The sequence below is a fragment of the Thunnus albacares genome, chromosome 2 (genome assembly GCF_914725855.1).
Source record: "Thunnus albacares chromosome 2, fThuAlb1.1, whole genome shotgun sequence".
NCBI lineage: Eukaryota > Metazoa > Chordata > Actinopteri > Scombriformes > Scombridae > Thunnus > Thunnus albacares.
The window spans coordinates 27,785,713-27,806,588 of NC_058107.1; the positions used below are offsets into that span (position 1 = coordinate 27,785,713).

Sequence of the window (20,876 nt, forward strand, 5' to 3'; positions counted from 1 at the left end):
AAAAAACACTGAATCCTACATTTCCCATAATACAACCAAAATAATTGTGTGTGTGTGTGTGTGTGTGTGCGTGTGTGTGTAATCATCCCTGCCTGGTAACTGTCCACATCTTTCAAATTCCACATCACCATTTCATAACAAAGGCTTTCTGTTAGAAATCTACAGCCCAAAGCCAAGAGGATGACATCAGGGTTATTTCTCTAGACTGTAATACAACTGTTTTCAATGACTGAGTCATATTTCCAGTTACTACTCTAAGCTGTATGTGTAAAATCGGTCCTTTAATGATAACAGTCACCTAAGTAAATCTCGACTTCTTTGCCCACAAACAATGTGACATCAGAGAATGTAAATTACAGTCTGGCAATTGAGCAAACACCTAACATCCTGCCCATTTCCCTTGCAGTCTCACACCTATTCCAATTAAGTTTTTTAAGTTATTGTTTTCTATTAAAAGAAAGAAAAAGGCTTTGTTCATTCTTCCAACATATGTCTACTGTATAAATGTCTGGCACAACAATTTAGCCCATTTTATTTATAGTTTCATGATTTTCTCACTACCATATTGGAGGACCTGTCTCAACCACGACTTCCTGTTCTGCAACAAGTTGTAAATACATAGAATATAGGTTTTAGGGTGATGACAGATGAGAGTCTCAAATTGTTAGTTGTTAGTTGTTAATTGATGATGTCTATTCTTTATCTGACAGCTGTTGATTTAAGTGCTGGTTGTCCACTGGTGATGTGGTTCTGACTAGCAGTTTAAAAGAGTTTTAAATGAAGTGTGATGGGTGTGGACCATAGACATAAAAGATGTGGACTTTTTTTGAACACTGACATTGTTTAATCTTATGCTATCTTCCAGTTGAACATAAATTTGATTTTTAATATTACAACTATTATCTTTAAAGCATTGTTACATCTCATATCCGTTTGACTCTTTTTTTATCATCCTTGCTCATCCTTGGACTTTAAGCTAAAGAAGCCTGTTGTCTAACTGCTTTTCAACTTTATTACAGGCTGCACAATATCCTACACAATACTTGAGTCAAAGTTCGCAGCGCAGGTAAGCGGAAGAGCTTTGTCCTTATTTAGAAAGTCTGTCCGGTGCGTCACCGCTGAGTCGTAAAGCTGCGAAGTTACAACTCTGACAAGTGCGGCTTCACTTAATCACCTCATACTCATGGAATAAACGATGGAGTTCTTCTGGGGGAATATCTTCTTCACTATAACCGTCATTAGTAAGTACTGAATTTCTTTTCGGTCTTTGAACTTGTTATTTTCCCCATAATGCGCCACCGTCCTCTTCACCAAACAGCATAAAGTTACAAATATTCTCGCCAAGTAGGTTGAAGCTGTAGTTTTATAGTTTATATAGTTTATATGGACGTTTGAAGCTGGTAACGTTTATTAGTCGTTCGTTATATCATTGAATGTGATTTTTTAAAAATGTTTTTATACACTTTAAACGATTCTGAAAAGCGAGATGAGTGTTATGTGTGCCCGTTATGAATTTACTGAATGATTTTGACGCGGAGTGTTTTTCTCCCTTGTGACATCAAATGCATTAATTATAGTTAACCTCCATAGATTAAATAAGACCAGATTTGTCGTTTTTCTTTGCATCGTATAGTCGATAATAGAGAAATAATCACTATTAGTGTTGCTCGATGTCAGCTCCATAACCGGTGGAAGCTTTCAAGCAGCAGCCAAACACTTTTAATTATTCTCCAATGTGCACATTCCCTGTTTCTGAAATGAAGGTACATATTAATATGTTTGTAGTGTCCCATTAGGAAGCGAAGTGTTACTTTGTGTTGCAGGTAAACGGGCGTGGCAGGAGGCTGGACTATAGTGAAGGTCTCCTGAGTCCAGTGCCCATCCACATTCCTCTCCCTGCTTTTTTAGGGAAAGGCAGGCTGATAGTTGAGCATTGCCTGTGTGGGCTTGTGGGTCTGACAGTGCAGCAAGACTGAGTGGAAGAAAAGCAAATTCCATGTCCTGAGGGAGTTCAGAGAGCTGTGTTTCAATGTGTCGATGGAGAAACACACTGTTCCGGGACAGAGGGATGTCTTAAATGCAAACCTTTACACTCGATGAACAGTATGATCTTCATTTGTTGTGAAGCTTTTTTTAGTGGGTTGCCTTGCCCCCAGTGAGTCAAGCTGATGTGCATGATTCAACCACAAAAACTAATCTCTGATTCAGAGGGGGAAGTCTGGCTGATCAACATCACACCTTTTTCCAAAACGAAATCAGTCATGGTAGCAATTTTGTTTTGAACCTCCAAATATGGAAACACAAAATACTATTAATAATGAAGCCTAATTGGTACTGTTTATAGTGGATATAATAGGTAAGGTCCACCTGACTTACATGATGTTGTAGAGGTGGGACTCTATGAAACTATCAGTCTCACTGTCATGTAACCTTGTCTTTCTCCTCCACCAGTTGACAAAATCTGGCACTCACAGTCCTTCAACGTTGGAACTGCAGGTGCCAAGATTTTCAGTGGACCAGCAGCAGAGGAGTTTGGCTATACAGTCCAACAAGCAACAAACCATGAAGGCAAATGGTATGAACTTTAAGTCATTCAAGGATTTTGTTTAATGAAATGAGAGTAATTTTATTTTTTAACTCCAAGACTGCATGTATGGCATGTGCAGGTGCTGTAGCTTTCAATTGGTGGGCAGTTAATAAAGTGTCTTTGAAATAGCAATAGAGGTTGAAAAAGATAATGATATCAACAGAGTCAAATATCAAGCAGATTGCAAAGTTGCCACTTTTGTAGAGACGCATTGTTAGCACGAGCCTGCAGACCAGAACAGGCTGAATTCAAGTCGTTTAAAACCAAATGCACTGTAACGACTCTTGAAGTTTTCTTCTGTCATATTCCTGAAACTTTGAATCAATGCATTGAGGCACTACTTTGCTCATGGAAATATTCATTTTAAAAATGGAGTTATGTGGCTGTAAAGGGCTGTGTGTCAGCAATGTTTAGGTATTCCAACAAAGTTCAGGTGACACTATAGCATGGCTGTAATGTGTGCAGAGTAAATACAACACACACTGTTAGACTAGCACCACCCGCCTGTACTGTTGATGCCAGGTGAGATCTGGGTCATGATCTAACCTCAGGATCTCATTCTTATCTAACAGGAATTGAATTTATGATGGTATTTGTTGCTGAGATACAAGCACTATAAGGTTTAAACATCCCTGTGTACCACTGCTGTAGCACCACCTCTTAGTTTAAATGTGTCTTGCCAAAGTCCTCCAACCCCTCTCATTCATAAGGACTGTTTTTTTTATTTACAATAACTAATATGCTTGTTCATACGTATGTTGCAATGCAATCTTGAATCTTATAGCATCATCCCAGGGGAAATTCCCATAAAATGAGAGACACTGTAATCTGGAAAAATCCCAAGAGGTTAGATTTATCTGAGTCGCCACAACCACCAACAATCCCGCCATAATTAAACACTCCCTACTCATTTGTAACATTTAGTTAAACAGTAACTGAACTACTCAGTGATGTCTGGATATCTCTGAGTCACAGTCTCATAGAGTAACTCACAGTCTGAAGGAGTGTTCTGATTGTGAAACTGGTTAGTGGCTACACTCAGCGGTCTTTGTGGGGACATTTCTTATTAGTGACCCTGAGAACGCTATAGTGACACATCCTATTTCCTGTCCTCCTGTCTTCCTGTTCTCCACTCACTGCTTGTCTTGTTTGACACCGTGAGAAAATGACACTGTTGAAGTTATGTAGAATTTTGTGTCAGTCTTACAGCAGTGTTGGGAATTCAATCTTGCTGTTACAGGTGGTTCTGGATTTTGAGAGATATTTAAAGTCCCCCTCCACTCAAAAATGCGTTTTGCTTGTTGTTTCTTCAGTTGGATGTTTGAGCTTCACTGTACAGAGCGATGTATGTGCGGAGTGTGACAGTAGATGGCTGTTTTCACATTCATCTGCTGAAATGGTGGAAAGTTACAACTACTTTGGAGACAATTGTGCTCCAGTATTCAACTTACACAAGTGTGATATGGAAACATGAGGCCTCCAGTGCACAAATAGTACACTGTGAAGTAGGAGACATGTTGTGTCCAGCAGTTAAACTTTTAAAATGAAAAATATTTGCATATTCATAGATTCTGGATTTTTCAATTATGGCTGGGGAGTAGATGACATTTTCAGGATATCTCATCAGAAAATGGCAATGGTTTATAGAAAAAACAAACCAGCCACAAGTTATTATTCAAAGCAGAGTATTTTTATATGTCTTAAAACATGTCTGGAGGGGGACTTTAAATACAAAGTAACAGCTTCAACACCAGGAAGCAACACCTGAATCTTGTGATGTGGGAATAAATCATTTCGAAGTAGATGTTTACTGTGTGAACTTGTCTTGCTTTGCTGTTTCTTAGAAAGCTAGAAGATTGAAGTGACAAGACCACACAGACAAACTATTGCAATGATACTGAATTATATTTATGAATATTTTGTAATGTTTTTGTATTAGTTTTGCTGTTTCTTCTCTAACAACAAGTTGACTTCTATAGATAGTTCTGTAACTATTAGTGGTTTTAGCTACTCATTCAACTGCGGTATGTTCAGTCGGCTATGCACTGTTCACAAAAACATTCAGAGATGACTGTTACAGTGGGTGTTTATAAGAGTGAGGAAGAGATGAACTTTGTTGTTTTCTGTAGGCTCCTTGTTGGTGCTCCGTGGAGTGGTTTCAGTCGAAACAGGAAGGGGGATGTTTATAAGTGTCCAGTCTCAGGGTCCAGAAACAGCTGTGACAAGCTCAATCTTCAGGGTAAGGTTTGGTGTTTTGTTGTGTAAACTTTGACCTCTCTACCAAACATTGGTCAAGTACTTAACATGCCTAAACAGAACTGTATAAATTCCAGATTTAACAATTATAAACTGAACTTCAATGTAAGACTTAATTTGTCGTCTTTCTTTCAATATACACAGATTCTGTCAGTATTCCAGATGTCAAAAACATTAACACCAACATGAGTCTGGGTTTGACTCTAACACGGATGCCTACAGCACCAAATGGTTTGATGGTATGTGTGTTTGTGGGTTATTACACAAAATATAGAGAGATATAGTGTGAATGAAGTCATGTCATAATTTCCTTTAAAAACTGTGTTAAAAGGATGTGTAAAGGATGTGTATTCGTGAAGGGAAGTGCATCAGTTCTCAAGGTAAAGTGACTGCTGTAGCCACTGTATTACTACTTTTCTGCAGGTTTCACTTTGTTGTTATTTCCCACCAAAAGAACTTTAATACAGTTTGAGCTAAGTCCAATTTCCGACTACTAAACTCACACATAAACATACTGGGTTCTTTAAAAGGCAGTGACAAACTTAAAATCCATTAAGTCTGTCCTTTTTTCTTCTGCGGTCATCTGATACAGATGTGCGGTCCTCTTTGGGCACAGCAGTGTGGCAATCAGGACTTCTACCCAGGAATATGTGCAAGATTGAACCCCCTATTTCAACCTCAACCTGCCTTCTCTCCTGCCGTCCAGAGTAAGATCTGTCATGATTTTATATGATTCCTGATCATTTGAGTTGTCTATAGTTAATTATCTTTAAGACAAATTTTCTGCCTTTCAAGAAAGGTTTCAGTTGATGCCAGAATGGTAAAAATTCACCACAGTGATCTACACCTGCTTCAATGTTTGTTACATTACTTATGTTATTATGTTAGTGCAGTTGAGTTCAGAGATTGTTTTGAAAACTGGGACATCATAGATAGATAGAGTTGGCTCATTAACACCAACCTTTTTAACACAATAAATGACTATGGCTACTTTAGGGCTGCAGCTAACGATTATTTTTATTATTGGTTAATTGACTAGTCTTTTGGTCTACAAAATGTTAGAAAATGGTGAAAAATGTCAGTCACCACAAACAACCCAAAGATATTCAGTTTACCATCCTAGAGGACTATAGAAAACAGAAAATATTCACATTTAAGAAGCTGGAACTAGAGAATGTGGGCCTTTTTTCTTATAAAATGACTCAAAATGATTAATTGATGATCAAAATAGACCAACTGATTAATCGACTAATCGTTGCAGCTCTGTTGAAATTATTCTTTCCAGAAGTCAATGTTAGTTTGTTATTTGTACTCTGGGTTTTATATTTTATCACTTAGCTCATCAAGCTCTGCTTTTTATCAGATACGCCTAAACCCTGAACATCTGAGTTCTCTTGAACCCACCAACAAGAAAGAGCGTCTGCTTGCTTGCATGTGTAACAACTTTAAAGAGCCAACTAAGGGTTAAAATGATATAATACCTATCTCAGACTGGTTTCAAGTTCAGGTCTGCAAAATGTATTTACATAATGTATTAACATGAACTGAAATCAGCGTCTGAATGAATATTCAGCTTTGGGAAATGGTCAGCAGTAGAGTAATGTATATGATCTCAGTTTGATTCATCACTGCTGCTCACATTTGTTATTATATGTCCCCTCTCATGACTTTTATAGCATGTGGAGGGCCTATGGACATTGTGATTGTTTTGGATGGTTCCAACAGCATTTATCCCTGGGCTCCAATGACCGAGTTCCTCAAGAAACTAATACCTTCGCTTGACATCGGGCCCAAAAGCACCCAGGTGATATCTCGTTTCAGTGGTCATAACAACAAGTTGAAGCAAGGGATGATCTTGAGTTAATTCACTTGGTTACGTTTTTGTCTTGTGGTCATTACCAACAACTTTTTGTGCTTTATTACACCAGGTCAGCGTCATTCAGTATGCAGTTGATCCCAAGTTTCAATTCAAACTTAACGAGTATAAAACCAAAGATGAAGTGGTTGCTGCAGCATCTGCAATCGGACAAATGTATGGTCAATCTACCAATACCTTCAAAGCAATTGAATTTGCCAGGTTGGTTTTGCAGTAATACTGCCTTTGTATGTCTTTATTTATTTACTTGTGTGTTTGATTGCTTGATTGATTTCTTGATTATCTTCCTATAATATATTGTTTTTTTCTGTCTGTATGCTCTGTTTTATTATTACTGACTAGGAAATAATAATTATTTTGATGTTGATTTGATTTGAACATCTGTCAGTTTTAGAAAAATGTTATTTTGGCATGTAGTCAATTTTTAATCTCCTAAATTTTGGGATAAAACCACAAATAATAATTTACATAAAAGTGAAAAGAGTAACCTGTGTCCGCTTTCTTAGTAAGCAGGGTTTCCATCAGACTAACGGAGGCCGATCGGGCGCTGCCAAGGTGATGGTTGTTGTTACTGATGGCGAGTCTCATGATGAGAGCAAAAGAGATTACGTCATTTCTGAGTGTGAGAGACAAGGCATCACCCGCTTCGGTATTGCTGTAAGTGATGACCCGCCACTACAACTACTCATTTACTCTCATCATACTATATACATAGTAGAGTTGTGGCATTTTTAAGTTTTGTTTTCTAATAATGATAATAATAAATAAATCAATTGACAGTTATTTCCTTTAAGTTTGAGCAACATGACTTCAATCACATCCTGAGTTCAACTGTGGGGTTCTATATTGTAGAAATGCATGCTGTTGATCATTCAACCATCTTATAATATTCAACAATCATTTTACACAGCCCATTTTTGAGGGTTATTATTATTGCTTCTGTGGGTAAAAAAGTCTCTATGTGATAGAACCAGAAATATATCTGTGGTTATAAATTTTAATTGTTTCCATGAACTTTTATAGCTATGGTTATCTTTACAGTTGTCATTATACATGTGAACAGGTCTCAAGATATAACGCCTTCTGACTGGATCCACTGGACCTAATTCTGATATCCAAATCTTACTTTTGTATACATTTCTGATTGATTTGATGTCTTGATTTACCAGTGTTATTACCTAGACTTCAATCACTCTTTGAAATCCTGAATTTTGCGATAATCTCCCCCTTTTTCCTAGGTCCTGGGTTATTACATCAGAAACAACATTGACACAGAAAACCTAATAAAAGAAATCAAATCCATCGCCAGTTTACCCACAGAAAAGTACTTCTTCAATGTGTCTGAAGAGGCGGCTCTCTCCACCATCGCTGGAACGCTGGGGAACCGCATTTTCAACATAGAGGGTACATATTATTTCTATTCCCTTCCTGTTGTTGTCTATGCCAATGTGTAATTTACTTGACACTGCATAGTCATACACTACTTGAAGAGTGTTTTCAAAAAGACTCCTCCAGTCATGTCACAACATGTCTTTCATAGTTAAAAATCCCAAGACAGAGTAAGATCTGACACATCTTGCACTTGGACTCTTGATTTGCTCCACTGATTTGGATTGTGGTGTTAATCTGCTTTGTCTGTTCACAAGGAACTGGAAAGGGGGGCGACAACTTTAAGATGGAGATGTCCCAGGTGGGGTTCAGCGCTCACTACTCCAGCAAAAAGGTACAGTCAGAGCACTGCCTTGTGCAGTTCTAAAAGTGTGACCATGTTTAGATGTTTGTAACACGCAAACATGCACTGCAGTAAAAAGTGAAAGGAGTTGTGGTTTGCTATTGACATGCATTAAATAATTTGAAGGCTTATCAGATGGCAAGACATGACAGTGGTTTAAACTGCTTTGAAGGAGAATTTTACAACTATGATAACTCTACAAAAGAATAACACTATAAGTTATTCTACTTAAAAAGTATGATTGGCTGTATTTGGCCAAAGCACTATGTTGTTGGAATACAACAAAAGTTGGGCCAACACCTTCAATTTTGCTGGATTGTCCTGCCCTTTATTTCCTGGTGTTAATCCAAAATCTGTGGCCCATCAGATTTTGTGACACTACAGGGTCAACAATAAAAAAAACACTTATATATATATGTATTTGTTAAATAAAATAGTTCAATATTTATATTTATAAAATATAAATATTGAACTGATCTCTACATACAGATGTATGTAAGACAGGCCACCAGTGCCTACTATCACGGCTACCTAAATACTTATAAGAACAATTGAAGTGGTACTATAGCTAGTCACATAATACAGAGTGAACTGCAATCCCTTTTGCAACAACACACTTGTTGTACCAGCACAGCAGCCTCACTCAAATGAAAGAGGAACAGTTTTTACCACAGTGTCATTGTTGGTCGGACGCAACATTTTGCTGACCAACAATGGCTTTTTTTTGACATTTAGAGAATACTTCCACGCCACAGTATGTCCTATTTCACACGTAGAGTATTTCGTTCTTAGTTCTTATCATTTTTTCTCATTTAAACTGAAGCAAGTGAATATGGTCCGAAACCTGAAGGAATTTTAAAATATTGTAAATAAAATGTTAATGGCTGTGCTACAATCAGTTATTGAATCTGCTGACTGACCTTTCAATTTGCTGTTTAAGGATGTGATGATGCTGGGAGCAGTGGGAGCCTACGCTTGGAGTGGGACTGTTGTCCATCAAACAGGGTCAAAAGTAGACATTCTTCCTGTCTCAGCCTTTGAGGCAATTCTTCAAGATAGAAACCACAGCTCATTACTGGGTAGGCATTTTCATTTGACCAACTCTAGTATGAGGTTGGGGTTTTTGGGGGGGTTACATAAAGTGGACTCTAAAAGTTGCACTATTATCATAATCTATATCCATGTACCTACCATAATTCTATCATCAAAATCCTATATTTTGCTTTAAGAGAAACTACAATGTGTATATCACAGATTCAATTATGTAACCTTTTTTTTTAGTTTTGTAATAGTGTTTTTCTGTGTATAATTCTGCCTTGACAGCATGTAACAATTCAAGTTCAGGTTTTAAACTTTTAATTTGTGGTCATTTCCAGGTTACTCAGTCAGCACGCTGAGTGATGGATCTACAGAATACTTTGTGGCTGGTGCACCTCGCTCCAACCACTCTGGACAAGTTATTGTCTATACCGTCAATGCCCAGAAGCAATCCACCATCATAGATTCAGAAAGAGGGAAACAGGTACTTATTTAAGAGGTTAAGGTATTCACATTTTCCACAAGATCCAACTCTGTTGTAGATTGTAGGGATTTTAGCTGAGGGCCATAGGTCAACAGGCTGTACTGCTACTGCTACTTTTTCCCCCCAAAAATTCTTAAACAATACATTTTGTGTAGTCACACAAATAAAATTCAACATCAGTAAACAGCTGGAAATTTCTGTCCTAGATTGGGTCGTACTTTGGAAGCGTTCTGTGCTCTCTGGATGTGGACAAAGACGGAATGACGGACCTCCTGCTCGTTGGTGCACCCATGTTTATGAGCGAGCTGAAGAGAGAACAAGGCCGGGTCTACCTCTTTTCTGTCACCAAGGTAAAAATCAATACATTGTAACTTTTATTGTAACATCTCTTGGTCTGGATTTCCTGTGTAACAGTGCACAAGAAAGTAAGCATCAGTATTCACACTTTGGCATAAAGATGAATAGTTTCTGGCAACCGACCAACAGATGATGATGATAATAATTACACAAGAAAGGCCAGTAGGTTTTGGGCTGCTCAGTTTCCTTTCATGATTTATTCAGCACAGGTTGGTACCAAAAATAGATGTAAGAAAAGTTTAAGATATATTCTCAAAGCTGGAATATTTCATTTCCAAAATTCAAGACATATGAATTCCATTTATTGCTTTCTTTGAATTTAAAGCTACTTCAGCTTGCATTTACATGACTTTCTATCTTATCATCTGAAGGGTATACTGAACGAGCAGGGATTCCTCAATGGTCCACTCTCCACTGAGAACGCACGTTTTGGGATGGCCATATCCGCCGTTCCTGACCTGGACCTCGACGGTTACAATGATGTTGTTATTGGAGCACCACTAGAGGACAACAAAAGAGGCGTCATCTACATCTACAATGGGGAGAAGAAGACATTAAACAAAGAGTTCTCACAGGTACCGAGAGAAATATTTGTGTTTAATATTCGATCAACTGAGAAAGTCTTTGTGGTTCAGGAAACAAGAGTTTTTGCCTCTCATATGACAAATATAATACATTTAATTTCCTTAATCCGAGTACAAGAGTAATTATAATGTTTTATCTTTTTCAGAGAATACTGGGCTCTAAACTGGATCCTCAAATGCTGTATTTTGGAAGGTCCCTTGATAGCTACCAAGATCTGAATGGTGATACAATCCCTGACATCTCAATTGGTGCCTATGGTAAAGTGGTCCAGCTCTGGTGAGTTAATAATTAAGATAACTGAGAACATTGAAAAATGGAGTAGATGATGTAATGATTTTCCATATTATATTACTTACTGTAGATCAAGTTCACTCAATAAATCCATTATTTTTGAATTTGCATGACTGGTAATAATTGTAAATTACACTTCATTTTCAGGTCCCGAGGTGTGGCGACAGTTTCAGCTACAGCTTCTTTCAGCCCTGATAAAATCAACATTTTCAACAAACCTTGTGACATTAACGGACGCAAGCTTTCATGTTTCATCACCAGACTCTGTTTTAGTGCAGCCTTCAGGCCCAAGAACCCTGTTGGACCCATTGGTAAATCTGAACATCCGTTAGGCTTTTTAAGAATATGTAGCTTCCTATTGTTTAGAGTAATTGTCTGATATTTGGGGAAATATGCTTGCTGAGAGTTGTTTCTAATGGTTCTCAAGAAAAAAAAAAGATTGATCTCAGATGTCAAAGGAGTGTGTCATATTTAGTACTATTTTCACTTCTTTCAGATATATCCTACACTTTGACTCTGGATGCTGACTTGCAGGCATCTCGGGTGACCTCAAGAGGACTGTTCACAAAAAACAATGAACGCTTCCTCTCAGAAAAGGCAAAAATATCATCTACATCCCTCTGTCAAGACTACCAAGTTTATGTTCAGGTAATTGATGATCTGTTGTGTTTCTTTATGATTCAGTGTGCAGTCATCAAGGAGCATCAGTGACTGGTAAAAGTGCAGTGTGTAGAATTTAGTGGCATCTTGCGGAACGGACTGGGCAGAAACTGAATATAAAATTCATAAGTATGTTTTAATTAGTGTATTAATCACCTGAAAATAAGAATCGTGATTTCATTACCTTAGAATAAGTCCTTTATATATACATAGGGTGTGGGTCCTCTTCTACAGAGGCTGCCATGTTGCACCGCCATGTTTCTACAGTAGCCCAGAATGGACGAACCAAACACTGGCTCTAGAGAGGGTCTTTATTGTTTTCCGCAAGTTTCACAGCCACCGTAGGTTGTCCTACACGCATGGGAAGGGGAAGGGGAGGGGGAGAGGATGGGTATTCACCGCTATATGCCACTAAACCTTACACACTGGTCCTTTAAGTGTGTACCTTGATGTGATAAGGCCTGCGGGAAACACAGAGTTAATGTACAGACACTGTATGTTAAGTTCTTTCAAATGGATCTTGTATAACAGTAGCCCTTAGTTGACAGATTAGTTATATACCTTTACAGAATGCAATGTCTGCATTGTAGGGATATTATTTCATATTTATTTTTCCAAAATAGACATTAATTTTTCCACGTTTTTTTTTTTCGACAGGAGACACCTGATTTTGTCAATTCCCTCAGTCTGAAAGTAGAAATCGAGCAACAGAATGCAGATGTGAACCCTGTCCTCGATATGTCCTCTCAGAGTGCCTGGGAGTTCTTTGTAAGTGACAGATATTATACATGATATCTCTGATTGTATCTGTGTTAAATCTTTTTTGGTTTTAGTATTTGCCACCTCTTTGGTCTTCACTGACCTACAGGAAACGCATCTGGTGACAAAAGGCTTCAAACATAATGGTTATTTTGCAGAGGTGTTTGTACAGTCATTTAAAATGACGTGGTGGGTGTGTCTGATGATTACTAGCTTCTAAGTGTTTCACTAAGTCACGCAAGTTCTAAGATTTACACACTTCTTGTTTTCCCAACAAGAATATAGGTCATCCAATGCACTAAAAATATAATAAATTTCCTATATGTTTTTCCAAAAGAAATCAATTCATATGAAATAGACATTATTGCAGATGTACCTGAATTGAAAATCCAGCTTTTGAAGAATAAAGCAGCATCCTGTGTTGAATTTGCTGCTCTGTTGTTGTTTCAGAACCCCTTCACAAAAGACTGTGGCTCCGATGACGTGTGCATCAGTGATCTGGTGCTGAGTGTGAAGACAGACACAAAGGCATCCAGGTGAGAATCACTGACTCAGGTGTACAGTTCCACATGCAACATGCCATACTTGCTGTTCATTACATATATAATATAGTGTTTAAGAAAAGAGTTAATGACCTCTGTTGCAGGAATTCACTTGATGTGTAATTCTGTCCTCGGGATAAAACATTTTGTTGTTGAAAGTAAGAACAAGTTTGGGCAAGACAATGTCTGTGAGTCATTTATAAACTGAGGATAAGTGAGGAGCTTAAAGGCTCTGAAAATGTGTCTCAATCAGCTTGTTACTATAAGCAGTGGGATCTTACTGTACAGTATGAGATTTTCTCCTACATTTTGGACAGTTTTAGTTTTTCCCCATTGGAGGTTTGAGGTGGGCATTTGTGACAGTCTGTTGTGATTTGGCGCTATATAAATAAAACTGACTTGACTTGACTTGACGTATGTCAGTGTACCAATCAGAATTTAGCAATATTTGAACCAGAATCTGAAGACATAGGTGGGGTTGTTCACTTATGATGCCAAGCCACTGTCAATTAAATTTCATCAAACCACACCTGCACAGTCCTGATAAAGTAGATTTATTTTTTATTTAGAGAGTTTTTGTGTGTTAAACTCCTAATAGATTTTTTCCTAAACTCTGACTTTAAGTGTTGCTTATTTAGTCATGAATATTTAATATTATAGAGAAATACTCAAGATGTAAAACCAAGTTTTCTGGAACTTTAATCATTTGACGTTATGTTTTGAAACAGGTTTTTACAGTCAAAGTCAGTAACTCATATAGTGAGAAAGCTTCGATTACACTTACGCAATTACAATTACACTGCCTTTATCACATATTTACACTGTCGTGATACACCATATTACATTTTCACAGTTTATATATGTGAACAGAACTATGTAAAAGCCTCTCTAGTGGCCTCTGGAGGCTATACTGAGCTGGCTGACATACCAACTGATATACAGTACAGTACCATCCTCAAATCTTCTGCTTGCAGGGCTAAGATAATGACAAGTAGTGAATAGTAACAACATAGTGTACTCATTCAACAGCGAAGAAACAGTTGTTTAAAGATTAGACCAGATTTAGCAGAATGGGTAATATTCTGTTAAATGTCACACCCTGGTAACTCCGAACGACGATGACAGCATTTTCTATTTTCACTGTTTTATGATCTGTCTAATTGCAAATAGATGCACAAATTAGAGTTTTCCAGTTTTTACAGCAACTTCATAGCCTATAAAATGGTCGGGTCAGACTTGTGAGCTTGGAAAAAACTTGCAAAGTTTGGGTGATACATGCTCAGTGAATTAACTCAGATGAAAGCATAAGAACAAAGACTTTACAGAGACCATTCAACACTTCTTAAATATTTTCCCACTCATTTAATCATATGATGTTTTGCAGCTGTTAATGATGTTCACTTTTGTGTCCCCTTGGTTAAAATGTAGACTTTATTTCATGCCTCTCATTGAGTTTCTTATTCGTAAAGCTCTGTGATTTACAGTATGTGCTGTATTGTACATTTTAAGTTGAAAGCACAGACTATATTGTCCATCTAGTTAACATCAGTGGGGTAAGATTTTTTTATAGATATCAAAGACAAAAAGGAGAAAGATCAACAATCTTCTAAACAATATGAAATAAGGGAAATAAGGGAAAGATCAATTTTATCATTCTTTATTATTCTTGTCCTTCTGGGCAATGAGACTCTACTGTAAGTATGCTACTTTAAACTGTGGCATACACAAATTAGAAGACAAGACAAGACAAATGCAGTGTATATTAATTGGAGTTCTTGTGTTACAGCTCAGCTCCTGTTCTGGTCAGCGGCAGTAACCAGGAACTGTCATTTGAAGTCACTGTGAAGAACAAAAAGGAGAACGCCTATAACACCCAGGTCTTGGTCACATATTCCAGCAACCTCTACTACTCCTCTGTCTCTCCACCTGTGAGTAATTAAAGCAGTTTATGTTGACATGATGCTTAAAATGTGAAAAAGACTTTTTAGGTACTTAAAAATCACACATGCATACACCACATGAATGCACATTCTACATAACTAAACACCTAATTCAACCCATTTTTCAGCATTTACTGATCAAGTTAATTAGAAAAATTCGTTTTTGGATATTTTTTGTACTTTTCCGTCTGTGTTGGTGAATAGATATTTAAATAACATCAAAATGTTTTCAGTTTTACGGTGTGGTAATATACAGTAATGACAGTATTGTGCTGGTAATGTGCTATCCTGGACTGATCATTTACAGACGGATGGAGTCAAATGCACCTCAACTCAAACACAAATTGTCGCTTGCCAAGTGGGATACCCAGCATTAAAAACAGACCAAGAGGTAAGTGCAAGAAAAAAACATAAATTTCTCGTTTCATGTGAGATGAGTGTGTAATTTTAATCATACAGATTATATGAATAAGTGTACTAACGCAAAACTTCACATCACAGATGAAATTTAAGATCAATTTCGATTACAACCGGGAGGTGTTGCAAAATCGAGCCAAGGTGAAATTTGAGGCTAAAAGGTAAACTGCATTCAAATAATTGAAAAATGATGACTCTCAAGTCAGATTTCATTATGAACATATAATAATGTTATAATGGTAACCTTTTTATTAACAGTGATGGTAAAGAGGAGAAACCTGCAGACAACAATGTGGACATAACAATTCCTGTTAAATATAATGCAGGGATCAGTCTATCTAGGTGACTTTCCTTTCTATCTAACTTTACTTTTTACAACTTTAATTTTAATCAGACAGTGTAAGAATGACAGTTGACCATGTGTTAATTTCTATGATTTCTTTTTCCTAGGAAGTCAAATATTAATTTCTACGTGGCAGACACTACTCTTCCAGTGGTAACAACGGTGAAAAGTTTAGATGACATCGGCCCAGAGTTTAACTTCACAGTGACGGTGCAGTAAATTGATCCATCTGTTAAAATATCGTTGTCTCATTCCTCATGTTATTCATTAAGAATGTATATTAAAACATACTTGATTTAAAGGTTTCAACAGGCACCTTCCCTGTCAGCCTCCTGTACCTGACCATAGCTCTGCCAATGACCACCAATGGAGGAAACCAGCTCCTCTATGTTACCAATGTGGATACACAAGCAGTGAGTACTCAGTCAAATACACCAAATACCACCAACTATATCTGTTGGTAATCTGATGATAATAGTTAACAAAGTAGTCGGTTTGGTTGATTAATAAAACAAAACATAACCCCTACACACTTGCTTCTTCTGAGTCAGGCAGTGTAACATGTCTTTGGCACTTACTGTATTACTTTGGGATCTAAAAAGGGTGCAAAATGAACCTTTTGTCCACTGGCCAAATGGCTAGTGAATGTTTAAATTTTACCAGCCACTCAATAGATTGCCATTATTTTTTTTGGCTGGTGAGTGAAGTAAATTTACCAGCCACTTGTATATTTTACCAGCATTTGGCTGGTGCTAATTTTGTGCCCTGAATGTGAAAACACAGAGAGGGTTTGTAGATTAATTTAAGTCTTCTCCACCTGCAGGGAGGTTCTGTCAGCTGTGACTCCAGCGGCCTGGTTGACCCGCTGAAGATCGGTGTGAAGAGCCACAAAGTTTCCTTCTCTGAGGAAAACCTCAGAGGCATGGAGAAACTGGTCAGTCACCTTTTTCTTTGCATATTTTTCTCTTTATATATGTCAACTTGTATCACAGAAGTCACTGCTGTACAGATGTTGAATAAATGAGGGCAACTAGTGATGCAAATCACTCATGTAAATCAGCCCTAAATCTACATCTCATGAATATATTTAAATACACACAAGACAAAATAGTTTTTATCATACATTCATGTGTTTGTAATTTGTTGTATAATTCATGTAATATTTTTTATTCTTCTCCAATGATTTCGTAGTGCATATATAGTGTTTACTTACCACATATTTTTCATTGTTTGCTCGACTCATTATGCTTAGCTGCTGGTCATTTCCAAACAACTTAAATGCTGTAGTTCATATTTTTATACTGGCTTCACAAACAATTATAGTTGACATGTTTAGTGATGTAAAAGTTATGTATTAAATATGGTTAAACAATACCTTGCCATATTTACACTTATTTTCTTCAACAAATAGAACATTTTAGGAAATTGTGGTTGCATTTAAAATTCAGTGTTAATTGTTTCCTTTTTTTGTTGTTGCTGTTGTTGCTTTGACAGGACTGCAAGAATGCAAAGTGCAAGTATATAAAATGCATCCTCAAAGACACTGAAGTAAAGAGCGAGTACTTAGTGAAAGTTAAAACGAGGATCTGGAGTGGAACATTTATTACGGTAAATACATTCAACAGTGAGCCTGATTTTTAAATAATGGTTTTTCATCCTGTGTTTAATGGCATTACATTTGTTTTGTGCAGAATTCATACTGACACTTTCTGTGCTCTCATTTGTTTGAATTTGTCATCACAGGCTACCTATCAGACCATCGAGCTGACTACCAGCGTTGATGTTGAGACCTCCAACCCCGATTTGCTCATAATCGACAACAAACAGTTGCCAGTAAATTCACATTTCAACCTTGCAAAAAATGAGGAAGGAAATTTAAGAGAGAAGTTAAACATTTCATTCGTGACCTGTAATGCTTTTAAATACTTTTTGAAGCAATTCTAACACTTATTGTGATTTACATGAAGTTCTCTCGATGCAACGCCATTGTTGATGCAGTTTTTACAAGTAAAGAATTGCTGTTACAGTATATTTTTGAATGTACCATAGCAGAAAAAAATGGTTTTAATCTCTCCATTGCAAAATTACATCATATTTTCACTCTAAATTCAATGAGCTTATGCAAGTTCCTGTTTTCATTTGTTGATCAACCTCACGTTTGGAGTGAAACAGGCCATGTAGTGATCACTCTTGTTCTGCTGCTGTCCAGGTGGTGGTGACAATCAGTAAACCTGGAGAGAAAGGTGAAGTTCCAGTGGGAGTGATCGTTGGCAGCGTTATAGCAGGCCTGCTGCTGCTAGCTCTGGCTGTTGGACTGCTGTATAAGGTGAGTGTCTGTCTGCGCTTTGGTGAAAATGATTTAAACATAAAGAAATGTAAGTAAATTATTTCAAGAACTTAGGTATGCCTGTTTCATATTTGCCAACATGTGAATATTTAATCAAGGTGAGAGAGTTCACCAGAGAGGAGATCTGGTGACCTTACAAATGTTGTTTTATATTTTTCAGTTATGTCCATATACAGTATGTTTGTTTCATTAGGGGCCTAGGTTAGAGCAACATGTCATATTTTTTTATTTTTTTCCACTAATACATGAACTGTGAATTTATCTGAATATAATCTGTTTACTTTCTAGTTTGGATTCTTCAAAAGAAAATACCAGCAGCTTCAGAGAGAGGATGATGATGAAGACGGGCAGAGTCACCCACACGTAGATGAAGTGCTGTGAAGTGAAGAGAAAACCCGCAGCCTTCTCACTCAGCTGAAAATTTCCAGGGTGAATACTGGTACCTCTTATGGGATCTTGTAAATTGCAACTGGACTAAAGCTTAATCACTGGAAACTGGGCATTTGAATGATATGGAATCTTTTCCATTTCTGGATAACTGGGATTTGACCCTCTGTCCATAATTCAGAGGATTACTGTTAGTCTCTTCTTGTTTTTGTACATTCTCAATTTGTTGTTGTGCACTGACTTTGAATAAATGTAAATAACTATTTTTTTCAACATGACAAAACCTTATAGTAATGCTTATTAGGCCGTAGATGATATTTGGATGCAAATGTTGCCTGGGTTCATGGGTTTCACACTGTGTTTCTCTGTTTTGAATACTTCTGGGCAACATGATTGATAAGTAGCAGTTTGAAATAGAGATAATGTTTTATCATCATGAAAATTGCTCATTTAACATACGCTCTATAGGCAGCCGGTCATTAACATAAACTGTCTTGAGATCTGCTGTCACCACTGACACTCAGGGCTTTTCTTGCATTAAGACAAATTCTATCAGTAGTCCGAATGCAAAAGGAAACGATACAGATCCTGGAAAATGTTATGCATGACAGTATTCTGTTTCCTTATGTTTGTACTGTATATACTGTAAGATAAAATTATGAACTTTCAGACTGGGTTTTATACTGTATATGAAAAGATTAGAGGAGTCTATGAGTCCATGGAGTAGCTACTTGTGATGTTGTTCTTTTTATATGGATGATATTTTTGTTTGTTACCATTAGTGGCTCAACTTGTCAGGTATGAATATTATAGTAGCATATTGTTTAGGGCTGCAACTAACCATTATTGTCATGATTGAGTAATCTGCTGATTTTTTGATTGATCGAATAATGGTTTTGCAATTTCAGGAATTAGAAATTATCACACTTTTCCAGGTTCCTAGATTATGTTTTTAAATGGGTTGTTTTATACAACCAACAGTCCAAAAGCAACAGAACTTACATTACAATCATATAAGTCAAAGAAAAGCAGCATAGTTTGAATCGTTAAATGTTTGCAATGTTCTTGAAAAATGACTCAAACCATTAAATCGACGATCAAAACAGTCGCAGATAAATTTTTCTCTTGATCAACTAATCAATTAATTGGTCGATTATTTTTGCTCCAAAAGTTTATTTGTAGGCCAAAAGGACACAATGCCCTAAATCAACAAAACACACTGTTCCCCATGTACAAATACGGTTCACTACAGAGATAAAAGTTTGACTCAGACTTTGTTTGCCAAAAGCAACAACCAGATTAATTTACTTCTTAAACGGTACCATTTGTTGTTAGAGGTTTGATGTGAGATAATCCGTCTCTGTGTCAGGCTGTATTGCCGCAGCTTTACCACAAGATGGCAGCATGATATAAATGACATGTTGGCACTGCTCATTACTTCCTCAATGCTATGTAAATGACTTGAACAGTCCATAGGACTTTCATTTAATATATTGTAATATATGACCCATTTTTAATTGTATTGTTTTTGTCCTTTATTGTCTTATATCCTCTCATTTCCTTTCCTCTCCTCTCCTCTCTTCCCTTCCTCTCCTTTCCTCACCTCTCCTCTCCTCTCCTCTCCTCTCCTCTCCTCTCCTCCCGTCCCCTCCTGGAATACCTTTAGAAAACCTGACCCTGCAAGGGACCCTAGTTGGACCACATCCCTGCACAAATCAGTACAATTTAAGTTTTCCCTCAAACTCGATTATTTTCCTCTCACATTTTTGACTATTGTATTCTCCCAGTTAGGTTAGTCAGTCCCTTGACTGTTAAGGAATGTGTTTCTGGATGTTTTTCTTTTGAGCAAGCCAACTCCAGCACCCAGCAGAGTCTTTTAGCATTCATTTCTTTGGATCTGGCGAGGTGGAATATGCTATTTGTCTCTAATAAGTAGCATATTTTTTGAGAGCCTGGGCTCAAGTCTTCCTTGTTGGAGGGGATATATACAATCTGATGAATGATGGAGCTGCTCTGTTTCACAATTACTCATGAGCTACGGTGTTGTGAAACAGCATTTGGATTCTATGTATATGTGTACAGGGAGCAATGTGGAAATAGTTGATGAAATGAGATACAGTGTTTGAACACCTTTTTAAAGTCCCATGCCACAGTGGGATGATTGCTCAAATATTGCTGCAATGTTCTTGTAAATCAAAAGTGATGTCACTGCAAATTATTTAATGACAGTCAACCTTTATTTGCACTTTGTCAGGCTTTTTGGCATTACCTGGAC

General features: G+C 37.2%; 1 protein-coding gene across 1 annotated transcript; it reads left to right on the top strand.

Annotated features, from left to right (window-relative positions):
* Window positions 1-1,096: 1,096 nt before the first annotated feature.
* itga2.2 (integrin, alpha 2 (CD49B, alpha 2 subunit of VLA-2 receptor), tandem duplicate 2) lies at window positions 1,097-20,118 on the top strand. Its single transcript, XM_044376486.1, has 30 exons — window positions 1,097-1,241; window positions 2,452-2,575; window positions 4,717-4,826; window positions 4,988-5,082; window positions 5,436-5,550; window positions 6,520-6,647; window positions 6,772-6,920; window positions 7,226-7,376; window positions 7,958-8,123; window positions 8,366-8,442; window positions 9,392-9,530; window positions 9,828-9,973; window positions 10,180-10,323; window positions 10,702-10,905; window positions 11,061-11,191; window positions 11,354-11,517; window positions 11,703-11,854; window positions 12,524-12,634; window positions 13,076-13,161; window positions 14,954-15,095; window positions 15,415-15,498; window positions 15,609-15,685; window positions 15,783-15,866; window positions 15,975-16,077; window positions 16,170-16,280; window positions 16,691-16,801; window positions 17,362-17,475; window positions 17,611-17,700; window positions 18,077-18,193; window positions 18,503-20,118. The coding sequence occupies exons 1-30, from the start codon at window positions 1,196-1,198 to the stop codon at window positions 18,593-18,595; spliced, it is 3,564 nt and encodes a 1,187-aa protein (XP_044232421.1). The 5' UTR covers window positions 1,097-1,195; the 3' UTR covers window positions 18,596-20,118.
* Window positions 20,119-20,876: the final 758 nt, after the last annotated feature.